The sequence below is a fragment of the Macrosteles quadrilineatus genome, unplaced genomic scaffold (assembly GCF_028750875.1).
Source record: "Macrosteles quadrilineatus isolate MER2022 unplaced genomic scaffold, UCM_ALF_1.0 Scaffold_3__2_contigs__length_128488019, whole genome shotgun sequence".
In the NCBI taxonomy this organism is placed as follows: Eukaryota; Metazoa; Arthropoda; class Insecta; order Hemiptera; family Cicadellidae; genus Macrosteles; species Macrosteles quadrilineatus.
The window spans coordinates 82,984,690-83,006,361 of record NW_026542596.1 but is presented as its reverse complement, the minus strand read 5'-3'; the positions used below and the strand labels follow the sequence as shown (position 1 = coordinate 83,006,361).

Sequence of the window (21,672 nt, the reverse complement as noted above, 5' to 3'; positions counted from 1 at the left end):
AGTTGTTGGTAAACATTAAACAACAGTAGTGACAGTGTTGCCACTTCAAACACCGGGACCTGGAATTGAAGGTGGCCGTGTCCAAACCCCGAGAAAACCCGTTAAGTCAGTGTAATATTTCTTAAATTCAAAAAGAATATACTACGAGAGATGAAATTATTGGGAATATATCCAAAACAAACAAAAGGGGCTTGTCATGGCCACCTGTTTCTACAGTCCGCGGCCTGCCCATTTCATAATAAAGTACAAACTAATATTATTAGTAAATCAGCTGATTGCCCAATGCAAATCCAATGGAAATTACAAGTTACAAGTTGTAACTTGTAACTTGTAGTTTATTATGACCGGCAACGCCGCAAGTGGTGTTGTTTAGTGACAAACGTCCTATAATATAACATGGCAGACAGGTGACATCAGTTCATTAATTCGCACTTTGTTGATTTAAATTTAAATTTATGAACATAAATGTATTAAAATATTGAAAATAAAAACATACAGAATTGAAAACCGAAACATCATAAATTAATTAAAAATCTATATAATTTTAAGAAGAGTCAATTTTGTCATAGTCCAGTAACCAATCTATCGTAAATACACAAATACCATTAGTTGCTTCCAAACAAAACAGCTTTTACAACACCATACAACACCACTTGCGACGTTGCCACTTCGAAGGCCGCGGCATGGAGTTAAAGGCGGCCAAGTGATTTTGACGGTCTTTGATTTTAAGGAAAGAATCAGAATGTGAGCATTGTGACGCGTCCATTTATTTTTTATAAAATTCAGTTGTTCCTGTTCTGTTCACTTCAGTTCCTCTCGTTCTGTCACTCCGCCATTCGCCATTGCATTCATTGCAATTATATTTTGACCACTTAAAATACACTACACAGGTAATTCTGCTCTTTAGGAACGATTATTCTAGTTTATAAAGAAATAATGCCTTCCAAGCCTTTTTTATACTTAACATTATTCATTATATGCTAATGGTATTTTATTATTTATAAGACACATAGAGTAAACTCGGTCCTAATAAGCGGCGTAATTAACTTACGTAGGCCTACTCGTAATTAATTGGGCCTATCGCATTTTATCCACTGGATAGAGTGAAGTGTATTTTGATCAATAGAACTCTTATTTTTGCATCCCTGAGCAAATTCCTACATTTGTTACCACCTATTGTTTGTATTCGTTGTTTTTATATGTAGCCAAGGACTAAGTTTCTGCTTACCTTGTCAATCGGCATAGACACAGATGAATAAGTTCATATAGGCCTAAGTAGTTTTTTTGGCTGGATTAAATTTGCGAGACCTCAAATATGAGTAAGCCTAGGCCTAAAATAAAAAAAAATAAAATAGGAACTCATAGTAGGCCAAGTTAATTTTATTTTTAAGTCAGCCTAAGCTCCTACCCTAAGTTGACCCTAGGCCTACCAGTGGCCAACCGTCACCGCGTGACGGTTTTGTTTGTGCTTAGAATGGCCACAGAAATTGTTTTAACGGTAAAAAAACACAATAAACAACTCAGATGAGAACAATAATAAGTTACCAGATCACGTTCTGAACTTTCATTTTATTACTTCCTACATAAACAAACCCCCTAGTAGCAGGTAGGTATAAGTTATAACAATGTCATGACGATTAGAAATCAAATTAATTTTTGGCGCGGCTCGACTTTTGCAGCCGACCCATGGGAACTGACAAAACACGTCTTGTTTGGCATTACCCTGCTCGGGTCATTTTCGGCTTGGGATGTTGCGGGTGGTACCACTAGATAGCTATTGATTTTATCTTCATTGTGGTATAGTGATATTTAGAACTAAATATTGATTGGACAACCGGTACGATTTTATGAAAACAGTTGTTTTCGAAATTTATAACAAATGGCCAACCATCACAAGGTGATGGTATGGAAAATACAAATTAACCCTAGCAGTGGCCGATCGACTCCCGGTGACGATCTGACGTTGATGCTTAGAATGGCCAACGACTCCTTGTGACGATCTGGGCCGAAAATTTTTTAGCGGTAAAAAAACACTTACAATCAACTCAGATGAGAATAATATATATACCATTCGAAAGATCACATTCTGAACTTTCATTTTATTACATAAACAAACTCTGTAGCAGGTATATAACAATGTCACGACGATTAGAAATCAAATGAATTTTCGACGCGGCACGACTTTTGCAGCCGACACTTGGGAACTGGCAAAACACGTCTTGTTTGGCATTACCCTGCTCGGGTAATTTTCGTCGTGGGATGTTGCGAGTGTTACCACTGGATAGCCATTGATTTTATCTTCATTGTGGTAGTAATATTTATAACGAAATATTGATTGCACAACCGGTACGATTTTATGAAAACAGCTGTTTTCGACATTTTTAACAAATGGCCAATCGACTCCAGATGACGATGTGGAAAATACGAATTACATACAGTGTAATTTATTATTACTAGTCATATAGTATATCATTTTGAAGAGGAAGAAATTTAGATTCAGAGAGTGGCAGCCCTGCACTCAGGGTTATTTCTGTATGCTCGCATGTAGACGATGGAAGTGAGTCATTACTGCTACAGTCTGTCAGCTGTCTTGTATTGCCATTGTTTGTTTGTGTTGTTGCCGGTAATAGTTTTATCCGCGATTTATTACTAAATATGTTATTAGTTTGTAGTGTTAGTGTTAGTGAAGTGTTGTGTGTGTGTATACCTAACAGTAATCTTCATGCATAAATATTACTGAATTGTGTGAAATAGTGTTCATAAAAGGTTGTATTTTGTTAGCATCATGTCCTAAAATGACGTTTCTGACATTCAGAGATTGTTGTACCTATATAATGATATACCCAAGGTGTTATACATTTTTATAAAGGTAAATGAATACACTACAACATGTTTATAATGGTTTGGGGGTAAAAAATTTTGTAAAAAAGTTATAGCCTATACTAAATAGGCCTACTACTGTATTTTGTTAGCATCATGTCCTAAAATGACGTTTCTGACATTCAGAGATTGTTGTACCTATATAATGATATACCCAAGGTGTTATACATTTTTATAAAGGTAAATAAATACACTACAACATGTTTATATTGGTTTGGGTGTAAAAAATTTGGTAAAAAAATTATATAGGCTAGGCTACATTTAAAAATAAATAAAGGTAGGATGTACTGTACACTCCATTTTCTCGAAATACGCAAAAAATTCAAAACGTTCTCAAATTGATACATAGCCTAATCATAGGTGAAAATAACTTTTTACCATCATACTTATGACTTTTGTGGATTCCTTATTTCATTAGCTTTACAAATATGTAGGCTACATATCATCAGCCTACATAATGTTTCACAACACAAGCAAACACTGTAGGCTATAGTTTACACTTATTTGCGGTTTTGCGGTTATTGTATTATTATGTCCCTATTACGTACCTACAAAAAAAATATTTCTAACATGTTATACATTTTTATGTAGGTAATTGAATACACTACAAGATTATTATGTTGGTTTGAAGTAAAAAAATTTGGTACAAAAGTTGTATACTAAGTACTGTGAATTTTTTTTCTCAAGAAATCGCTAAAATATAAAAACATTATTTTATATACGTATGTTTATAGGTAAAAAGTTATTTTTACCATAAACTTTATGACTTTTTTTGATTCCTTACTTCATTAGCTTTACAAACATGTATATATCATTATTAGTATACACATATATTATATAACTTTTTACAACATAAAGTAACACTGTACGGTTTTCAATTTTTTCGGTTCTCCGTTTGTCATTATATTTTGCCACAAAAACTTATAAAAAAAAAATATTTTCCTAACATGTTATATATTTCTATGTAGGGAATTAGATTGTCTACAAAATGTATATAATGAATTTTCCATAAAAAATCCGTAGAAAAAAAAATACCAGGGCCGCTTTTGAAATTTCAAAAAAAAAAAAATCAATTTTTTTTATTTTTTTCACTTTACCGATAAAATACACTATCTAAATCATTATGATATTACTATTTCTAAATTCTACTGTTCTTTCCGAACAAAATGAATATGAGGTTGGCTAGGTTTACTTGTACGGTTGAATTTTTACGAATTTTCAAAAAAAGGTCTGCAAAATCGCCAAAATGGGTTGGCCATTCCCCACTTCTAACATTGGCCACTGCTAGGGTTAAGTTACATACAGTGTATGTTATTATTACTAGTCATATAATATGTCATTTTGAAGAGGAAGAAATGTAAGTAAGTAGCTTTTGGCAGCCCTGCGCTGTAATGTGATCCTTCTCCCATTAACTTATAACAGCCTCTATAGTAGGCCTATAAACTTAGGGTAAAGCTATTAGAATTAATTTTGCCATTGAATGGCTATCTGGTCTCTTGTAGACCAACTGTAAGTATCTAACTTAAGCTGGGTTTTCCTAGGCGCGGAAGCGGAGAGCGGTGAGAGGAACGTGGAGAGCGGAATTGAAATTAACATGGCATTCCGCTCCGCTTCTAGGAAAACAGTAACATTAAATTGCCTAAGACAAGTGGAGTCCGCTCTCCGCGTTCCTCTCTCCGCTCGCTGATTCCGCGCCTAGGAAAACCCGGCTTTAGGCTATATGATTCTAACTCTTTGGTAACTGCCTATATCCGCTTTTCCAGTTAAAGCTGAGGTTCTAACGTTGCTAGTTCCAAATCGTAAGTCCATTGAGCAAATCCGTTAGCTTACTTCCATATGGGTCCGAGGCAAAATCTTGGCGTTTCTGAACAAGTGACTTTTTATGAACAATTGACTTTTTCTGGGGTAAGGTTGTCAGCCTTACGCCCAACCCCAAACCTGGAGGACCAGTGTAACTTATTCTTTTTAATCTGGATCCTACCTCACGAAGTCCTATTCAGCAAGGGAGGCCCTACCAGTCGGAGGCCCTACCAGAAGCTACCGCCGGCACAGCTCTCGAGGTTGTCAGAGCACGCAAGCCCCATCGCCCCCGGAAGCCAGGGATACCATCGGGCCTAATCTAACCTACCTCTATATCTATTTACATTAGGCTGCTATTTAGGTACTTCCAAACTTATTTTAAATCAGATAGGTCCTATCTTACTTTGTATTTGGGTTCAACAAAACAGTATCACACAGGTACATAGGCCTTCTACTAAGTTATTATTAAATTAATTCTTGAAATTACTTTACAATATAACAAAACTGATGGCGTTGGTACACATTTCACTGGCCACTCAAATTGGTTTAAGATCCATGCAATGTTGGAAGCAACGAAGCAAATCTAACACATTATATAATTGCAGAGAGACGCAACCATGTCTGGGGACCATGATGAGGAAGGCTGTGTTGTCAAAATGCGTGGGCTTCCATGGTCCACCACTGTTGAAGAAATCTTGAAGTTTTTTGGTAAGTAACCCTGACTTCATTGGATCAAGATAAGTTTAAGAATTTCAAGTGTTTAGTCTTCATCGTAGGCCTATTGAAAATCATATAGGCTAGTTTAAGCATTAGGCCTATGTAAAATTCTTATCTTTTTCACTAGATTCGACGTCAATGCAGTTGTAAATCCCATTACAAATATTGAAAATTTGTACAAAAATCCGTCAAAGCCGCCTAAGTAGGTTTTAAAAAATATTAAGATCCCTAGCCACAAAGTGATGTATTATTTTGGTTACAATTCAAAGTAGGCCTACTCTGCCATCCAATATGTAAGAAAAACGTTTTTCTACTGGACCGGTCACATTCACGGTCAACTTCCTCAGTCGTGATGTAGTATGATTCAAACAGGTGTACATGTGTCGAGGGTTTGCACACAAAATATTGATTGTAATGTAGAGAATATTTAACAACCATGGCCTAAACAAGGTTAAATCGATCAGTTTAGAGAAAAAGCTGATTGTTATAATCAGCTTTTTTCCTAAACTGATTGATTCTATGGTTTAGGCCTACAGTTTCGTTTAGCTGTAGGCCTAAGTTACAGCTGATTATAAATAATTATAATCAGCTTTTTCGCTGGTAAACTGATTGATTTTATGGTTGGCAACACAACACACAGAATTGTGCCTGATTCGTGTCCACGGATTGTTATAAAAATTATAAATATTCACTTTGGTATCAAACGAAACTGTAGGCCAGGCCTAAACCATAAAATCAATCAATTTAGAGAAAAAGCTGATTATAATATATAATATAATATAGCCTAATCAGCTTTTCCTCTAAACTGATTGATTTTATGGTTTTGGCCTACAGTTTCGTTTGATACCAAAGTGAATATTTATAATTTTTATAACAATCCGTGGACCCGAATCAGGGGCCCTATTTTTGAAATGGTTGACTGTTGAGTCTTGTGTTGAGACACTCTATTTCCAATAGTTTCGTATTTTCCAAACAATTGACGGTGGACTTATCCAACCAAAACTACTCACCACCTATCGAGCTGTTGAGTGGACGGTTGACTGCACTTTCTTCTTCCTCTCTTTCGGCAAAAAATTGCTCTTTTTGAGTCGAAGCCATATTGTTATTGCTTTAATTTACTAATTGTGATTTAGGGGTTATGTATTTATTGTCAATGTATTAGCAGCCCAATACTTTGTGTGATTGTTTTCCGTAGAATAATTGCATTTTAATTTTATTTACTGTGTCAATACTAGACTATTTAATCAAGCGTTTTATCCTTGTTGGTATGTTTGAAATAGACTAGGCATACTAATTGAACTTATTAAAAGATAATTATTGTTATTAGACAGATGATTTAAGGTATTAAAGATTGTGGTAGAGAGAAACAATATCATCGTTTGTTTCAATATCATTCACCTAATAAATGGATCAAATTAATTTAAGTTACGATAAGCTTTCAGTGCAATGGCAAATAGCCATAAGCTTTAACCTTTAATAAAAACACAATTAAAAATAACATGAAACAAAACGATGAAGCAGCACCAAAATAAAATAAGGTGATGTGTTCTGAAATATATACGAAGAAAGCACATAATAATGTATCGTACTAGAATGAGCTAGGCCTACACCATAAAACAAACATCCATAGAAAATTTTATTGTTAATACTTAAGTTTATATAAGGTTTGATCTAATGTCAACAGATCAACAGGTCAACTGTACTTAAGTGATGTCCTTTCTTAATATTCTGAGACGTGTAAACTCACCTTATAATATTCATTTAAGATTATTTTAATGATAATTTTTGAGATAATTTTGAAGATAATGATTGAGTTGAGTCCTCTTGAGGTTTAGGCTAAAAAAAACTGTGATATAACTTGAAACTGGTCTTCTTGATGAATGAATTTGATTTAGGTAAAATTTTGAGTCCTTCTAACAATTTCAACTTCTCAATGGCTTCCTTCTCTCTCAATTTCAATGTTCACATCACTCATTGTTGAACACATGGGATCACTTTCACTGCTTCTTAAATTTTGATTCCTTAAGGACTAATTTTGAAATGATATTATAAGAAATTTTGATGTATTGCAATTCTCTTACATATTTAATAAATAATTAGGTTGTGGGCTGTAAAAAAAAAAAATATAGGCTATGGAATGAATATTATTAATGATTAATTGAACATATTAATGAAATTATATAAATTAGGAAAATGAATATTAGGACAGTCTTTCTGAGGAGTGATTATTAGGTGTATGAATAGAAGTTAACATTAAAAAAAAAAAAACTTAATACTAAATAATGAATGAAATGAAATGAAATATTACAGACGTATTTGCACATCTATGTGAAAATACCTTTAATTTGACACCTCTGACGTTAAAATCCGTCAGGCCGTTATCGAGTTATGACTGTGAAAAGAAAACTGCTTGCGTATTAATATATAGATTGTTAATACTTAAGTTTATATAAGGTACTTTTGCAATCACTAAGATTAAACAAGATATGACCTCATTCTCTCAAGAACGGAGTTGACAGTTTACCTCAGTATCTCGAAATATGGTAGATTGAGATTAGCTGATCCAGATTTTAGAGTAAGAAGAGGTAAAATCGAAGATCGCAAGAACTCTGCATTGTGATTGGTTTAAAATGACGTCATCTGAATTTCATGCGGTCGTATGCCCTACATTTCCAAAACGAGTCACTCAACTAGTGATTCCTAACTCACTTCCAAACTGTTGGATTTCAAAAATACCAAATCCTGTTGTTGGTTGAGTTGAGTGTTGACGGTAGACTCAACTGTCAACCATTTCAAAAATAGGGCCCCAGGCACAACTTCTAAGTGTGTGTTGTGTTACCAACTGGGTTAAGAACAGCAGGTCATTGTTCTATACCGGGTGTCCAAAACCACCCGTACACCCCTTTCAAAACGATGGAAACCATTTCTTACGAACAAAAAATAATACAGAGCTAGCTAAATTGGGCACGGTCTACCATATGGTGACAATTTCAAATCCAAAATCACACCGGAAGTGACTTTTTCAGACCGGAAGTTGACTTTTTTAAATGTAAACTATTAATTTTGATTACAGAATCGGATTCTACGTTGAAAAATACATAACTTTTGCCTAAAACATTTTTTGAAAAAAATTGTTTTCTACCTCTAATCCCCCATTAAAGTCAATAATCTTTGGTCATTCATGTGTCAAAGTTACTCGAAACAATAATAGAGAAAAACAAATAACAAAGATTACATAAAGACATATGATGAATAAAATCAGCTGTTTATTTTAAACACCTTAGCAATTGATTAACAGCTGGTCTACACATTGCTTAATTTCATTTTATTTTAAAAATAAATCATTTGTTTTTACATTTAAGGGGTCAAATGTAAAAATAAATAAAAAAATAAATTAAACTTAGCAATGTGTAGACCAGCTGTTACTCAATTGCTAAGGTGTTTAAAATAAACAGCTGATTCTATTCATCATATGTCTTTATGTAATCTTTGTTATTTGTTTTTCTCTATTATTGTTTCGAGTAACTTTGACACATGAATGACCAAAGATTATTGACTTTAATGGGGGATTAGAGGTAGAAAACAATTTTTTTCAAAAAATGTTTTAGGCAAAAGTTATGTATTTTTCAACGTAGAATCCGATTCTGTAATCAAAATTAATAGTTTACATTTAAAAAAGTCAACTTCCGGTCTGAAAAAGTCACTTCCGGTGTGATTTTGGATTTGAAATTTTCACTATTTGGTAGACCGTGCCCAATTTAGCTAGTTCTGTATTATTTTTTGTTTGTAAGAAAAGGTTTCCATCTTTTTGAAAGGGGTGTACGGGTGGTTTTGGACACCCGGTATATAATAGTTAAGGAAAGTAAGAACTCAATGCTATGAAGTTAAAATGTAAATATTCTGTAAAAGTGGAAATTGCAAGAAAGTTTTAATTCCTTCAGAGCAACTACGTACATTTTAAGACTTTCTGTAGGTATGACATACTTGTAAGAGTGTAAATATATATGTTTCAAGTTTTATTTAACACATTTTTATTTACTTCCTGTATTTGTATGTGATGAAACTTTGTGCTAGGTGGCTGCAACATCAAGGGCGGGAAGCTGGGAATTCAAATGACCATGTCCAGGGAAGGTAGGCCTAGTGGGGAGGCTTACGTAGAGATGGAAACAGAAGAAGATGTAGAGATGGCGTGTAAGAAAGACAGAGAACACATGGGTCATAGGTATATAGAAGGTAATGTAATTACCATATTTTCTAAATAGATAGGTTTCCCAGATAAAAAGAATTGCAAAGCTGTCTAGCATCAATTGTAAAAACCCTCTTCCTTTCAATACAGAATCTTGCTAGAAGTTAAGACTGAGATGATAAAGAGTTTCTGTCATGGCAATTATAAATTTAACTCAACCGTTTTTTTTTTTTTTTTTTTTTCAGTATTTCGTGCCAAAAGGTCCGAGATGGACTGGGTGGTGAAGAGAAGTGGCCTGAATATGGAGCATTCAATGGACGATGGCTGTGTTCGACTGAGAGGTTTGCCTTTCGGATGCACTAAGGAAGAAATTGCCAACTTTTTTGCAGGTATTTGTCATAAAAGAACAGAACCAATTTTGCATGATGTGGACTTGAATAATGTTATTACTGTAACAAATTTTGAAAGGGGTTTGTGTACAAAGATTATGTGTTATTGTCTGGATTAGTGTCACTATGTATAAATTATTTTTACTCGTACGACTATATTATTTGTTTATATTTTCTACTAACACATTATTATTCATTTAGTTGATTTCATCGGGCCAGGCTACAAATCAATTAGTTATAAATAGTTTTCTATTATAGGTATACACAGGGTGGCTTCTTCAATCCATTATTTTTAAAATCATAGCCTATACTTCACCTTATTCTTTCCTTTTGTAAATATCATCAAATTGTTACTTTTAAAGTGTTATGAATTTGTATCTTTAATGTCAATATGACTTTAAATTGGAAATCAGAGTTTGGGTTTATTTATCATTATTATCATGTGAGATGGGGACACCACCTACGTGCGTATTTTAACCCAAATATGAGTGAAAGACAAGTGTAGAACGGAGTTGGATGCTTTGTGAAGCTTTGTTACTGATCAGCTGTTTCATTAGCTAGGACCATTTATTAAATGCCCAATGATCAAGGACAGCAGTTTTGAACCATCAAAAAGCTAAACGCCTTTCTCAGGATCAGACCGGTGACCTTATATAATAATCTAATAAACCTGATAACTAATTTAGTCAGGTCAATGTAAGTTTTTTTCTTTTACACTTTCATTGCCAAAGTTAATCAATTCATGCACAAGTTGTTTCCCCCCCCCTAATTTTGTTAACTTGTTGGTGAGGCCAAATACCACCTAGTGTATCGATGGCCATGGGAGTAGAGTAAGTTAACAAAATAGGTCTAATCATGTTTTTTTTTCTGCCGGTACAAGAAACTAACTTAAGAGCCTAAGAAACCAATTCTAAATTTCTCTTCACTCCAGTATTAGGCGATCACATTCTTGATACATCATGGTAAACATTTTAATACCAAAAGTGACATTTAGAAACTTGATCATTCATGGTTGTTAGTTACATCATTTTCCACCCCATATTTTTATTTATTAATTTAACAGGTGATTTACTACGACTACAACATGGGAGGTGATTAATTTTTAAACCAGAGCATACATCCCCTTGGCCTAGAACAACTTATTTAACTGCATTAATATAATGTAAAACATGTGATTTCAAGTGGTTACAGTAGTTGCTTTTTCAGGTCTAATAATGACTTTTTTACAGGGGAAGGGGACAGAAGTGGTTGGGTTTGTATTTACAATAGGCTACATATTTCTTTTAAACATTTTAAAGGCTCCCATCAACTCCTTGAAGTTCCAAAATTGTTTCAGTGTATTTAACCAACTTTGACACAATGGACTAAACACCTTTATTTAAAACACCAGATAGGCTATGTAAAACCAGGAACCACAATTTCTGTGTGTCCAAGAATTATTTATGATTAATTATTTAAATAATCACCACTATTGTTTTCTCAAGGCAAGATTTGGAAGTTTTTGCTCCAATGGTTAACTGTCTTAGTATTCGGGTTCTATTCTATCGTGGAAATCTATAATGCAATGATAATGACTGTAGGTACATTGCTTTGGATTTCTAATTGGTACCATTCTTTTGATAAAAACGAAAAGTAAACTTGCTAGTGTGGTCCATTTTTAGATAATATCTGTGATGATATAGGAATTTATGCAAATTTGTTTTGTATCAAATATTCCAGAAATAAGCTGTCCACAAAAGTAAAGGATCACATTAAATAAAAAAATGCCCTAATTAACGCTATAATGACGCAACCAAAGTGTAGCTTGCTGTAAACAAAGAAAAACTTAAAACACTTTTCCAATTAATTGCATTACAAACTCTAAACAATCCTCATTCTTTATTCCTTTCCCACGGCTGAAGCCAATACATACAAATTACAAAGACAAGCATAATATAGGCCTACAAGAGATTGTGTATGAATAAAAACCGCAACGTAGACAAAATATAATTTGAATATAGACTACACAACTTGCAAACATGAAATATAGCAATGTAATAAATAAATAGATAATATAAATGCACTAACAAATATACAATCAAATAATTCATCAAACAAAAAACACTCTCTAATGATCATGAACTGTTGTCCTTGTTATTTTAAGTATTGACTGAGCTAAAAAAACATACAAAAACATTATACAAATCCAAACTGTATTTTCAGAAATTTGCATTTCCATTAGTTATTAGTTCTTGCAACAGTTTTCTTCCTGCCCTATTTCCTGTATTTGATGGGAGCCATTTGGATGTAACAAAGTTAGATAACTGATTTAATACAATATTGTCAACTGTAGAAAATATATACTGGGTGTTTTGTTTTTGTATGAGATTGTACTTTTGTTGGGATTTGAACTGATTATGTGGCATCTGATTGGTTGGGTAGGGTTGGAGATAGTCCCCAATGGCATTATACTTCCGACTGACTACAATGGGCGGAGTACGGGGGAGGCTTACGTTCAGTTTGTAAACAAAGACGTGGCAGAAAAGGGTCTGCAGAAACACAAGGAAAAAATAGGACACAGGTGGGGGCTCTGGGAGGGAGGGACATGGGTCTTACCTCTCTTGTGGCTAGTTACTGTTTACTAGGTATTGAAGGTAGGTTGTCTAATGCATGAATTATTACGATTTAACTTACCAAGAGACATCACTGCACTTTTCATTCATTCGTCTCGTGTTGGAATTGTTTTAGTAGCCTATATTGGTATGTATATTGTGTCAAAGCATTGTGTTTTTTCCAAATTTCATTTGAAATTTTTAGGATGGCAGTAAATATTTTTTGAACACAATTTGCTCAGAATGTACACCTTGTGATATGTGAATATAGCACATTTTACAAGGTTTTTTTGGTACAATGGAAACATTTTAGTTACCTACACTTACAGAAATTGTTTCTCTACTTGGCTTGAAATAATAAGGAAACTGGTAAAGTAAAGCAAAACCAGGTAAGCAAGTAATTTGTTTTAGTGTTCATTTTAACATTGAAAAATAATAATGTAAGAATCGAGAAAACCGCTTTACATTGGTCCAAATGTTTCAAACACTTTTAGATCAGCAATGTCGTCAATTAAAATTATTCAAAAAACCAAAATCGGGCTTCATGATAATTAATATTATCAGCCAATTGGTAACTAGGTACTCAAAATGCCTGCATTTTTAGCCAATACCGGCGGGGTTTTCCAGCCAAACTGATTAAATAGATTTTAAGTGAATTTTTATGGCTTGAAAAAGTCTATAATGTAAGTGAATTTTGTAATTAATAAAAAATTTCAATAATCCCCAATAGCCTGGTCATCCACTCTGGACAAGCAATTTTCAATACTAATGTCCAAAAGATTTTTGGTACCAAGAATTGACATATCCCAATCTTTTGTTAATTTTATCAGGATTCAGTACTTGATATTTTGGGATCCAAATTAAGTACAGTAGAACTCCAATTATCCGAATCAATAGGGACCAGACCCCATTCGGATAATCAACAATTCGGATAATCGGAGTTTTACCGGAATTCCGGGAATTTTAAAGAAAAATCCTCATTTTCGGTACCAAGTGAACTTTTAATTAATAATAATTTAAATCAGAACATTTTTACAGTTTACAATGCTCATAGTACAAGTGTTCTATACATGTTATTAAGTCAATAGTGTTCCATCAAAGTCAAAAATTGCCTAAATGTGTTTAATAACAATTCTTTGATATTTTGCAAAACTTATTACTGTAGCTTTACGTTTTTAAAATTGTTGAAATAAGCGATTCGGATAATTGGAGATTCGGTTAATTGGAGTTCGGATAATTGGAGTTCTACTGTACACAAAAACTAATTTATAAATTTTTAACTTTGCCCATAAATTACCTGGAGCCTAATAATGAATACTTAGCCCAAACCCAAAATTCCACTTCTTGGGTGGTGTGAATAAAAACTAGTATTTGCTTAAACTAAGTTGATTTCAAGTATATTCTAAGTTTTAGGTGAATAAAAGTAGTAAGAATATACTACCCCTAGTAAATTCTAAGATCATCAAATGACTAGAATATTCTAACCTTTGTAGGTGAATAAACAATAGTTTTTACTAGCCAGGGCTAGTATATTCTTAAAGATTTTTAAGCTAGGGGTAGGCAGGCTAGCATTCTGGTGACGGAGGCCAAAAAAGGGGTTATCAGTCATCGTGGCTATGTTTATGCATGTACGGAACAGAAAAACGTACTCTGTCAGGCGTGAGTTAGATGTAGATAAGTCCAAGCAGTACATTTACCAGTACATTTACTGGAGTAGAAGCATGTGCACTTGTAAAGTCCCCCATACAGTGCTTGCTTCTATGAACAAAAATTTTAGTTTTATTATGTTTTTTTTTAATCTTTTTTTTTATTTATTACAAATCTTAGATATGGGGTAGGAAATAGAAGTTGGGAGACTTTAACAATGTTTATAAAACAATGTATTTACTTCCAAAGAAGCCGTCAGTGCCATCAATGTTGTCGCCCATAATCATGTCACTTCCAATAGAGTTCTTAGGGTGTTTAAGTACTTCCAAGTTCCAACTGTAACGTTTCCTTTTTAATTTGAATTTTTATCAGTTTGATCTGCTGTAGCAGTACCAAACGTTGAAGTTCTGGAAGTGAGGGTTCTTTGGTTTCTTCTGTTAAATATGATTGAAATTAAATATTGTACGTGTATTTTGAAAATCAATAAATTGTAGCTGGATAACATAAATATATAAAAAAAACATACTGAACTGTTTTGTTTATATATTAAAGGAAATATTTTCTTATATTTTATGTTTACTTCAGAATAATTAATCTATATGAATAGGAAAATAATTTAGTTTTATATTATGATAGGGAAAATAAACTAGTTTAGTATTAAAACGTTACTTTTCCAAGTTAGAAACATTTAAATGCGTTATAATCTTTTTAAAGATACTCGTTAATACCACTATAATGCCGATCTCTGATTACGGTAATAAAATAACACTTAACGCATAACTATGAAAAAGACATGCAGATTAACACCTTTAGTTATAGATAGTCACCTGCAATATGGACACCCTCTTTCAATTTTGTATGAAAAATCATCATAGAGCCGCGCCGACTTAAAATACGTGAGCTTGCCTAATACAAAAGTTTATTTTATTGAAATTATTGATTATCGTTTTTTTTTTGTTTTCCTCATCTTACACTTGAAAGTTTGCGTTATCTTAGTATTTTCTAGGCCTAGTTTGTTCTAACCTGTTAGAATATACTAGGAATTGCCAAATGATCCAAGTATATTCCAACTAGTCTTAGCAAATTCTTATTCACCTCGTTTTGAGAATTAGCTAAAACTAGTTAGAAAATACTAATAAGAATTTACTATTTTTATTCACTTCACTTTGTAACCTCTATGTATTTGTTGTCAAATAAAACTGTGTTCTAGATACACTTTTGCTGGCTTCAAACTAAATCTAACCTTAGTGCTCTACATTATTCACTTGTTAAGTTTTCATCTTAATGTATTATCTTTCTTGTGTTAAATCTCCAAAAGATAATGAAACTTTGTAAACTTTAAAATTATCAACAAAAGAGTTAACAAATGACAATTCTTTATGCTTATTTACTGGTTTTATTACTTAATTTTGAAATATAACATAAATCGGCTCATAGAGCTTGATTTCACGTAACAGGTAGGCTTGTAAATGAGAACCTAATTAGTCATAATCTGAAAACACTTAGATTTCTAAATGGAGAGTCTGTATAATCAAATTTAAAATCCTTTATATTAAAAAAATAGCTAGTTTGTTAGAAATTAGTTATACAAGTGCATTAAAAAACTACATCTGCTTCAGTAATGACTGTACAAAATTGAAGAGCGATTTATATATTTTAATTTTAAGATGCTTTCTTTTAAATTATATTGTACTAATTGTGTTTGTTCATGGCTCCTTGCAGTAGAATCCCTTGTATTCATTCTTGGGTAACGGACTCCTCAAAATATTTAAGTATTATGCGTTTTCCAACCTTGATTCAATGCCCATCCAACCCTTTTTTTGCTCCTCTGATTCTCTCGCCTTTTTGTACCACATCGTCCCGTTCACAACAGATACGAAGGGTTCTACTTTACCTCTACATTCAGTTACAATTTCATATTTTTTTAATAGTTAAATAGTGAATTACTATGAGTGTAGTCTCAAGGTGACACATTATTAAATCTATAACAAACATTAACAATGTTAGACATGTATTGGTGATGTTCTCTAAGTTCTTTAAGTCTACAATGGAGAAATAAGTTACATATTTTGTTGCGTAAAAAATACCATATGTTACTGGTTGTACTAAAAGTTGGCCATTTTATTAATATGACAAAATATATATTAAGCGAAGTAATTATCTACCGAAAACAATTACCAATCTATAATGGTGTTAGACTTTGACCGATCTGGAATGTGACAGGTACATTGAGATATTCCGGAGCAGTCTAGCAGAGATCAGGTCTGCTGGACCAAAGATGCGTCCGATGGTTCCTGGAGGCTTCAACCAACGTCCGGCTCCTTACGACCGCAGTGACAGATTTGGTGGCATAAACCGCTACGGAGGAAACATGGGCCCCATGTCCAGGCCTTCCAGAAACTTCAAAGGTTTGACATATTGACAACTAACTATCCCAGTGAATAAAGTACATAAATTATAGTATCCAATTATAGGACTTATGGTCTTTAGTAGTTTCTTTTTTTAAATGGATTGTGTTTATCTAGCTTACCCAAGGAATTCAAGAGTCTAACAAATTTTCAATAAAATGTCACAAAACCACAATTATTTCCTTATAAAATAGGACTTATACAGTGGGTAAATAGAAAGAAAAAATAATTTGCCAAATAGCAGTGTTATGTTATGTGAATTTTTATTGTATAGGCTATCTACAGTATCAGCATATAAACTTTAATTTTCTAATGTAGGTTAGTTAGTTTTCTTAACAAAATTTCTTTTCCTCTTGGATTTTTTTCAAATGCTTTTGTTCTGTGTAATCCCGTCCTGTTGTAGAGAAAAGAATATGCAATTTGAATAACATTTCCCAAAATTTTAACATCTAAATAACATAGAGAGTATAGTTAAGGATATAATCACAATTGAGTCTAACAAACCCAGCATAAATCAAAACAAACACTGCTAAATCATATCCAGTTTCTTGTATGCACAGAAGATATCATAAACATAAATCCAACAATGTAAATATCACTAAAATAAAACATTCCAATCAAAGCCAAACTTAAAATATGAATTGAGTAGAAGTCAGTGTTACAAACAAACAAAAAAAAAACATATTTTTCTTTTGTTTGAAGAAAACTGGTTAAATTACAAAAAGTTTATTTGAAATTCTCATCACAGGCTATGGTGACTTTGATGATGGTGGATGGGAAGGCAATGGGCCATGGAGTAATGGCAATGGGCCGAGGGGAATGCAGAGTCGTGGAGGACCAAAGGGTGGACCTTATGGTGGAGGCATGAACAACTCAGGGGGTTGGAACAACAGTGGACAACACAGTATACACATGCGAGGACTACCCTTCCGAGCACAACAGACTGACATTGCAGATGTAAGTAGAACCTAGACATTCCACCCCCATGTTCAAGTCATGGCCAATTTTTGAATCAAAATATCAGACATTTTCTTTTTATTCACTACCGGTACCATGTCAGAGTTGGAAAAACTTGACTTAACCTAACCACATTCCACAAGTGGTAGTGAATTAACGGAAAAGGTCCGTAATAGCCATTATAGGCTATTGAGTATTGACTAGATGGCAACAATGCCCATGCCCAATTTGGCATGACAAAAACACCTGAAGGGAGAGGATAATTCGACGACGACAGTATGTTGAAACAGGAAAAGAAAATCAGTTGCCATTCATATGCCAACAAACACAGCTTTTGGTAGCTGCTTCACCACAAAAGGCAAAAAATCAAAGGATTATTGCAACCCTTCCATGTTAGGAAGATGTGAACTAGTCCAGCGTGTAACCAACTCCAGAGCTCTTCCAACCTCAACCTATCTAGGGCAGCTACCTAAATGCAAAACAGGCCTGTTCATATGGTGTTCCAGGAAGAGATTGCTTTTTTTGAATCCAGACACATTGAAAATACTACAGACTTGAAATTCCACAGCTGCAACAAGCGTATAAAAAAAATCCTAGAGTCCCACTTGATTCCGACCAATAAGAACAAAATGTCAGAACATAAAATAATACTGTAGTGTGTTTTTAGTAAAGTGATTTTACATGCCAATTTTAAGTTAATCCTTGATTTTGTTTTACATTGTTCCTCATATTAATAAAATTTTTAGTATTTGAAGATGTAGGACAGTGGCAAATTATAAATGAAATTAATTTGGTTCATTTGCTTATTTTGTTATTCTGCCATTTTGTCCTGATCAAAATCAAATGAGGCTTGTGGGTATTTTTTTACACACAATAGACGTCTGGTAAATTAATTTAAAAATAGCAACCGCTCTATGGGACACTCTGTATGTTAGGTGTATATAAATATTTTTTTTTATACTTGGTTGTTAGGGAACTAGTAAAAAGTGGCAACACTGTTATAGTTAACATTTTTTTTTGTCCTAGGATGCTAGGCACAAGCCTAGGATTGTTTTTCACATTACTTAAGACTAGACCTAGGGGTTGCGGCATTATCACTTAGATAAAATCCATTGGTGAATTGGCGGGGATCGAACCCGGGACCTCAGGGACTGAAGTCCCGCGCTCTAACCACTACACCAGCTCGCTCCCCTGTGTAGTTTACATTACAGCTATAACTCTTCATGTCGTACCTACACTTAAAGTTCCCAAAGGGACGAGATATTGTGTGTTTTATGTCTTATCTGTGTTGGCCTACCTATACTTCCTCTAAGGTAATGGTAAGCCAGCTACTATTCCTTCTTCGTTTCTACATATTTCAACTATTAATTGCTAAAATACACTATCAACTTTATACTTTGTGTTGAAGTTATAATTCATCTGAATAAAATTATATTCGGAGGGTGTAAAATATTTGGAATATAAGTATGTCTGGTGTTTTATCTTGTACAAACAAGTTTCCATACTAGAAACATAACCCGACCAAAATATTTATCGTGTTTGGTTGCAGTTCTTCAGACCGGTAAATCCAGTGAACATTCGCATAGTGTATGATGACAACGGGCGGCCAAGTGGAGAGGCGGATGTAGAATTTGCATCTCACGACGACGCACTGCGAGCCATGTCCAAAGACAAGAGTCACATGCAACATCGCTACATCGAACTCTTCCTCAACTCCACCCCAGGCGGTGGCGGATATGGTGAGACAATATACATTTACAAGTAGCCTAAATCAAGATTTGTAATAGTTCATTATGTTACTAGTCCTTTAAAATAGGTGTTAACCAGACGAGTGTGGTCGTCCCCGTGGGATACGAAGTTGAGTGCAGGATTACGATACGAGTCCGGTAACACATTTTGTATGAGTGACGTACAATATTTTACGCGATACTACTCTAAGCTAACTGAACAATAACGAATCTCTGTACAAATCCCCTTTTATCCCCACCAACTAAAGGACAATCACTACTCATGGTTATGTTTTTAAATATAATCAGCTGGTTGGTGTCAGATAAAAACTCATTACAGTACAGTAGTATGTAATGCAACCTCATTTGATTAAGCTGGTGGCAAACAGCTGTTTTCTTGATTAAATCCTTGCGTGGGAAGTTCATTAAAACAGTGTAGTGTGGCGTAATAGTTATATTACGTTACTAGTCCTGAAAATAGGTGTTTACTGGAGTAGTGTGAGACAAAGTCGAGTACAGGATTACCATACGAGTCCGGTAAACACATTTTGGAAGAGTGACGTACGATATTTTACACCATACTACTAAATCTGTACAAATGCGTATATATTACCACTGACTAAAGGACTAACAATTACTAGTCATAACCTCTACAAGAAGTTATGTTTTTGTTTATAACCACTCATTGCCAAATACAGTATAATCAGCTGTTTGGTGTCCGGTAAAAACTCGTTACAGTACAGTATGAAACCCCATTTGATTAAGCTGGCGGAAGAGTATGTGTGTGTTAAGACGTAAAAGGTAGCTTGTTAAACTTATCAGAAAAGATAAAACTACTTGACTTCCCCCCTTATAACCAACAATCATTCCATGACTCTATTTTTAAAATCACTTTATGTTTCTGGTAAAAAAAGTACTCCAAAAATCTTTGATTTATACTCTTTGTGAAACTTCACAGTTTAATTGTCTTTGAAATTTTGTGCTGTTTGTTGCAGGGATGGGGAGCAAATTCCGAGGTGGTGGATATTCAAACAGCAGCAGCAACAATCTAGGTTTTAAGTACAGCTCTTTTTGAATGTAATTCATTTCTAAAATAAGGGTATAATAACACTAATTATTAAAGTGATTTGTTCGGATTGTAACAGTCTAGCACAATAGAGATCGGTGGCTACAGGGTCCGTAGTGTTGTTCTGTAACGTGAAACTAACTTCAAGTTTTTCTCTTTTGTCCAATCATTGAAGACTAGATCAATTAACTGTTGCCGAGACAGTTTGTATATTTCGTATTAACTCAAATGTGTTTTAGTTTTAATCTTTTCTTTTTTTACTATGTGGATTTTTGTTGTGATCACTTAAAAATAAATCTTGTCATAAGTATGCTGTTGTCTATTTATAACTGGCCCGTAAACAAAAATATACTTGCATTCCTTTTTAAATGTACACTAGATAGCCATATACTTAGCCTACTGGTACTCACCTTATAAATACTTAAACACACTTACTATCTTAGTGTGTGTTCAACTGGAACTGTGTTTTTAACAGCAACTCACTGGCCACCATATTGGACTTAAAGAAAACTTATCTTCCTTAAATGATTTTTTTTTTTACATGGAAAGATAATAAAAAATTGCTATTTAAATTAATAAAAAGCTGGTATTTTCAAGCCCCATCTTCAAACTCTCTAAGAGTCCTCCACTTCTTTCTTGTCCTCCTTAGACACATGCTGCTGGCCCTAGTTGAAAATAAATTAGTGGGAAACTTTGGACTTGGATAATGATTTTAAATGGGAGGCTGAAACTAACTAATTACAGCATTGTTTCCCACTAATTTACCCCTTCCTACTGTAGAGTGTAACAATAACGATTTCCCGTAATAGTGAGTGGGAGGTGTTAACGATTTTGCCGCGATCGCAGGCAATTCTTTTCCCCCCTCGACTCCTGACTGGATCCGCCACTGAACATTAGACAAGACGATCAAAGACTCAGCAAGTATCATCTTAATTAAAATATGTAAGGTGTAATTTAATTTTATGACATAATCAAGATGTTTGCAGCTAAAAATCAAGAAAAAATCTATTTTAATTATTGAGGAACTTCATGTATTGAGATTTAATAACTTAAATAAAAGTATCATCAAAATCCATAGTTGCATAGTGAAAGGGTGGCAAATTTAGGACTTCCCCCCTAGAAAAATGTGTAGCTGCGGCCCTGAGCATGATCAGACTAGGAGAACAGGATTTAATGGGATAACTAATGGGCGTTTTAAACCACAATGACAATGTACGGCTTAAAAATCAAATAATTGAGTTTATTAAAGTGTTGTGCATTTAATGGTAACAGAGACAATTTTTAAGAATTAGGAGTTAAGGAAA

General features: G+C 33.8%; 1 protein-coding gene across 1 annotated transcript; it reads left to right on the top strand.

Annotated features, from left to right (window-relative positions):
* The first annotated feature begins 831 nt into the window (after positions 1–831).
* LOC128989199 (heterogeneous nuclear ribonucleoprotein H-like) lies at positions 832–20,678 on the top strand. The gene is made up of 9 exons (XM_054411071.1): positions 832–890; positions 5,286–5,388; positions 9,472–9,630; positions 9,829–9,972; positions 12,394–12,532; positions 16,434–16,618; positions 17,367–17,575; positions 19,125–19,314; positions 20,298–20,678. The coding sequence occupies exons 2-9, from the start codon at positions 5,298–5,300 to the stop codon at positions 20,375–20,377; spliced, it is 1,197 nt and encodes a 398-aa protein (XP_054267046.1). The 5' UTR covers positions 832–890; positions 5,286–5,297; the 3' UTR covers positions 20,378–20,678.
* The last annotated feature ends 994 nt before the right edge of the window (positions 20,679–21,672 follow it).

Bases quoted from the DNA above. Each gene is read 5' to 3' on its own strand.
- LOC128989199 (XM_054411071.1), top strand. From the start codon at position 5,298: ATGTCTGGGGACCATGATGAGGAAGGCTGTGTTGTCAAAATGCGTGGG. The intron at 12,533-16,433 runs GTGGGGGCTCTG...GGAATGTGACAG, and splicing joins AAGGAAAAAATAGGACACAG to GTACATTGAGATATTCCGGA. The intron at 17,576-19,124 runs GTAAGTAGAACC...GTTTGGTTGCAG, and splicing joins AACAGACTGACATTGCAGAT to TTCTTCAGACCGGTAAATCC.